The sequence below is a fragment of the Oncorhynchus masou genome, chromosome 32 (assembly GCF_036934945.1).
Source record: "Oncorhynchus masou masou isolate Uvic2021 chromosome 32, UVic_Omas_1.1, whole genome shotgun sequence".
In the NCBI taxonomy this organism is placed as follows: Eukaryota; Metazoa; Chordata; class Actinopteri; order Salmoniformes; family Salmonidae; genus Oncorhynchus; species Oncorhynchus masou.
In genome coordinates, this window is record NC_088243.1 from 32,421,976 (window position 1) to 32,427,165 (window position 5,190).

At 41.9% G+C, this 5,190-nt stretch overlaps 1 protein-coding gene across 1 annotated transcript; it reads right to left on the reverse strand.

Annotated features, from left to right (window-relative positions):
* Nucleotides 1–665: 665 nt before the first annotated feature.
* Nucleotides 666–3,543, reverse strand: LOC135525959 (MARCKS-related protein 1-A-like). The gene is made up of 2 exons (XM_064953938.1): nucleotides 3,248–3,543; nucleotides 666–2,010 (listed from the first exon to the last, which is right to left on the reverse strand). Exons 1-2 carry the CDS (start codon nucleotides 3,329–3,331, stop codon nucleotides 1,483–1,485), a joined length of 612 nt encoding a protein of 203 aa, XP_064810010.1. The 5' UTR covers nucleotides 3,332–3,543; the 3' UTR covers nucleotides 666–1,482.
* Nucleotides 3,544–5,190: the final 1,647 nt, after the last annotated feature.

A 5,190-nucleotide genomic window follows, 5' to 3' on the forward strand; every position in this document is an offset into this window, starting at 1 on the left:
CAGAACCAGTTATCTATTCATTATTGAACTAAATGAGACAACGGAGGGACCTCCCTGAACTTGTACAATATATACACTCCAGATCACCCAGTCTTCCACGCAATTCCCACAACCTAATTTCCAACCAAGGCCACTTTGTATAGAAAAACCACCCATCTTCAGTATAGGTTTCTTCCTTACCAGTTGCTCTTTGGAAGTTTAGGCTCCAATCTCAGTTAAATTCTTTGACATGGATTTGTAGAAAGTGCACAAATTGACAATTGATTGGTGCCAATTAGTTGGTCTTCTAACTTTAGCCAAACTTTCCTTGACATAGCTTGTTTTGGCAAGTAATAAATATTTTCAAATTGTAAAGTTATAGTATAGTCTGAGATGTGAGAAGAGAACGCACTTGTAGCCAAGCGTGATACTGACATACTGTGGCTCAATTCATAAGTTTGGTACCTTGTCAGTCATTGATTTGTCAGTTTATAAAGTTCTTCACCTCAGCCATCCTCTTGGAGCTCTGTGAAGATGTACTGATTGAAGGGTCTTGGAGGCAATTCATGTGGTGCATTCATCCATTTTCAAGAGCTGTGTGGGTATAAAAACTGACCCTGGTAATCCTATCCCAAGATGAACCGCTCCCACATGGTTTAGGATGACAGAGGCAAAACACGATCAGAGGGGATCAAACATTTATTTACCCTTATTAAAAGTTACAATAAAACCATGAACATCTTTAAAACAATAGCAAAATAAAAGAACCAAAGATATTGGCCAAAACATATTTACAGAGACAAATTGCAGATAAAAAGCACATTTTGTACACAACCCCAACCCCTGCATCATAAACTCTGAAATGTGAATACTACAAGACCCAGAAAGCGCAAATGTGGTTTTAGCCAGAAAATTATCAAAATGCACAAAGACGTCACCTTTTCCACCTCCCCTGGTTTAATGTATTTTTCCTATACAGCACAAAATACTTGAAATTTGGGGGTAAAACATAGGAATGTAGAATTCAAGAAATGAGTAAGATCATTTGAACGGTTTATGTCCATATAACAGTCATTTTGAGTGAAGGAGATGGTCTGCCCTGCTCCATAACCGCTGTCAACTATTAGATCCCAAGATATAAGAAATGAAAATGTTATAGGGCTGCCACGCTGTTAAAAGGATGCGTCTCCATGAATTGGGAAAATAAGTCAGTATTCCAGATTCGTTCTACATCCAATCCAAAACCTTCTCCACGCGCCAGTTCCAGTAAGTACCATGAGGGGCACCGTAAGCCAACAGTTTCATCATGAGAGGGCCGGTGAGATTCCAATCAGCAGAGAAATGATAAAGGCAGTGAACTGGTGGCTGAATCAGCAAATGTGATATATCCTTCTTCATTTGTCTTCGTTTGTAGTTTTGTTTATAACGTTAAGAATGTGGCACGAGTCTCTCATATATACTTTAATCTTGGAAATAACGTTCAAGTAGCCGTGACGGGCACGGTCACTCTGCCTTGGGCTCGGCCTCGGATGCTGCGGGTGTCGTGACCTCTGCAGGGGTGGCAGCCTCCTCGGCGGGGGCTTCCTCTGCTGGAGGGGCTTCCTCTGCTGCTGCGGCCTCGCTTTCTGGGACCAGAGTGGCCTCCTCCTTGGCCTCTGCCACAGGCTCAGTAGCCGGCGTCTCCTCTTTGGTCTCCTTGGCTGCGTGGCCATTCTCCTCTGGCTTGTCCTCTGCCGAGGGGGAGGCGGCCTCCTTGCCTTCCTCACTATTCTTCTTGGTCTTCCTCAGCGAGATGCCCTTGAACTTGAAGGAGTTCTTCAGGGAGAATTTCTTCTTCTTCTTGGCATCCTTTGCGGCCTCCCCTTCGGCCTTGACCGCATCTCCTTCAGCAGCAGGGGCGGCCTCGATGGCATCGCCAGCACCCATCTCACCCTGTTTGGCTGGCTCGGCTATGCCATTCCCGTCTACGGCAGCTGCATCCCCATCAGGCTTGGCAGAGACATCTCCATTGGTTTTAACATGGCCGTTCTCCTGTGGACAACAGCGAGAAACCATTTACACATATGTGGAGAACAATTAAATTATCAAAATTAACTGGTATTGGGGAGAAGTATACAGGCAAATGTGGACCAAGGAAATGGCTCGTGGGATAAAAAGACCGACTGCTTTTTTCGGGAGCTAATTCAAGTTGATTGTGGTGTATGGCCAACCAAGTATAACAGCAGGTCATTGTGGACAATTATTTGACCGGGTAAAATGCACAGCAAAACGCTTCATATGCACAGCTAGTTTGCATTACTTCCATCGACCACGTGGAGGCATAAGTGCTCCGCGACAACAGCAATCTGAATTTTGGAACAAAGGACCCCGATCAAATTAAGAAGCAGATTAGTTGTGCTATTCGTTGCAAAATGTCAATATCGTACATTTGTATATTTATTGCCATTCAAATAACCCAAACGATCTAAAAATGTATGTTATGTAAATTTGTGATATCAAACTTAACTATAATAATTGAATCTCCTATAATCTTTAGGCCAAAGAAAATGTAAATTAACCAGAGAATGCACCAACTGGTAGGCGTGCCGCCTCAATGAGACAGTAGACTGGCAATTGCACCCATTTTTACAACCATCAGCTACAGTAGTATAGCGAGTCATCATCCAGATAACGGGCATGCGAGCGGCATGTGCAATAAAACAAGGTTTGACTTTACAATTTAATGTTTTCATCTCTACAAATGAAGGAGTACATCGAAAATAGCACAACAAAGTCCGAGATCTTTTTTAAATATACAACGCTTTTCTGGCCCCGTGCACATTGTTTTCAAGCCTCGAGCAAACTCCATTTGCATCCTGTGCATCTGTTGTTCGACGAGTGGGCGATCGCTGCCAACTTATAGCGCCAACTCACGAGAGATCTAGTTGAATTAAAACTGATATTTCCATTCATGTGATAATAATTTGAGAATTTTTGAACAGCCCTGGTATTACTTTATTAGGCAAAAAGTTCGAGACGAATTTAATTAACAAAGGGTTTTGGTGGTTAACCACCAACCATGCACACATTTTTAAACAAAATACCATCGAAACATGAGGTTTTCATCCAAATATGATTTTGCTAATTAGTAAGTAACGTTAAATATAATGTTCACTGGTAGGCGTGAGGTCTCGCAAGTCTGGTAACGTTAACACGTTGCCCATGCAACTCACGCTGGACGAGGGCGTTGGGTGCCAAATGTAGAAGCATGCAACTGGACTTGTCTTACCTGGCCATTTGTTTTAGCGACAGCCGGGTCGGCGACCGCTTTCCCCTCAACAGCTACTCCACCCTTGGACAACTGAGCTCCCATATTTTAGGTTTTCTAAACAAAAAAGAAAATCTAAAAGAAAAACCTCGAAGTTTCACGGTTTAAAATCCAGCACAGAGAAAGACGGATCTTGCCAGATTTTGAAATCCGTGTTTATCCCTTTCCTTACGTTGGAAAGCAACAACAGTTTCCCCGCTTTAGACAACAAACCTCGCGGCTGCTGAACTCAAATTAAAGAACGCTAAGCCTACAAGTGTGAGTATTTCAACCGTGCATCAAAATCGTAGAGGACTCCACCTAGGGGCGTGACTTCACTGACATACCCAATCTGCAACCATGGGTTGGAATCCTCTTCCCGCCCCCTTTCAGCTTCAACGAGAGTATTTTTTCCTTTACATGTGGTTTTAATATGGTGAGAATTGTATCTGTATTTACAGATTTTTCTATTACATAATTTAAAGCCCGAAGACACATTTACAGTCAATGGCTTCTAGGTCGTTTTTTGTTGTTGCTGTGGTTCTGCTCTTTGCAGGCAAGTGCACGCTTTGAGAGAAGGGCGGAGAATCAGAAAATAACTCATGACGGGCAGAGACCCCCGGAAAAAACAAATTCGTCGTGGTCAGATTATGATGACACCTAAAATCTCAGAAATGCCTTTACCTACTAGGCCTGTTGTCCAGTCTGGAAGATAGGAGTCAACTGTAGATTGTATTTTTATTTGCTCGTGTATTTCTTTTTAACTCTGCATTGTTGGGAAAGGGCTCGTAAGTAAGAATTTCTACACCTGTTGTATTCGTTGCATGTGACAAATAACATTGATTTGAACACAACACTTGTTCATATCTTGCAGTTTTTAACTCTACTCCAAATTAATCAAATGAGAAAATCTTCCATATGCTTGAACTACAATACCAGATTGCACCGTGTCATTGTTTATGGAATGGTTCTAACTGGAGGTAAATCAAGTCCAAGATCAGTGAATAAATCTATCCCAATAGTATGGTCCATCACAGCTCTCTCACCTCCACTAATACTCCCTTCCTGCATGAAAATACATCATACAAGAGGGCCAGTGGTAACCCCTCATTCAGGGCAGGTGGGCTTGCCTGTTTTGCTTGTTATTTTGGCATTAATATGTGTCACGTATCAGTTTGCAAACAATGTAAAAAAAAAAAACTAAATGTAATTGAGTTAATAAAGCTGCATACAAACATGGTCTCTTTTTTGCTTTCTTGAATAAGGCAGCTCCAAAATGTAGGTGTTTCAGCCGAGCTCAGTGCTTTCTGTGGTGGTGGGGCTAGCCATCAGAAAATACAGAGCGTTGCACCTCAGTTTTCTGTCATGATTGGCTCAGTGTTCTGTCACTCATGGGATAGTAGTCATCCCCAATTCTAAGGTTAGAGCTTGAAAATGTTTGCCCCTTGGGTTCTGCCATTGAGTTGTATTAGAAGTGCCCATCCAAGAAGGCTCAAGGCCATTGGCCACAGATAGAATGACATCAAACATGTTATAACTACAGTAGCTTTTTTAAAAACCTTTATTGGACATGTCAACATCATACTTTCAAAATCTTAGTTAGCAAGCTAGCAGTCGTCAACATGAATCAAGTCGACAGTCAAATCCTTTTCAATTCTTGTCTTATGAAGAAAAATTATAGGGTGGAGAATCTGAAAATATATGATTAAGTGTTGTGTTCAAATTTGTCATGTGCGCCGAGCTCTAACCTTAGAATTGGGGATGACGTACGGTCCTCATCGGCCATTGGACATAAACATTATACAACAAGTTGAAATCGCAAATTCAACAATGAGTGGTTTGTGAAGGAATCAGTGGCTAACTGTGAGTTCAAGACAACTGGGAACTCGGGAAAAATAAGCTACGACTGGTAAAATATGTTTTGA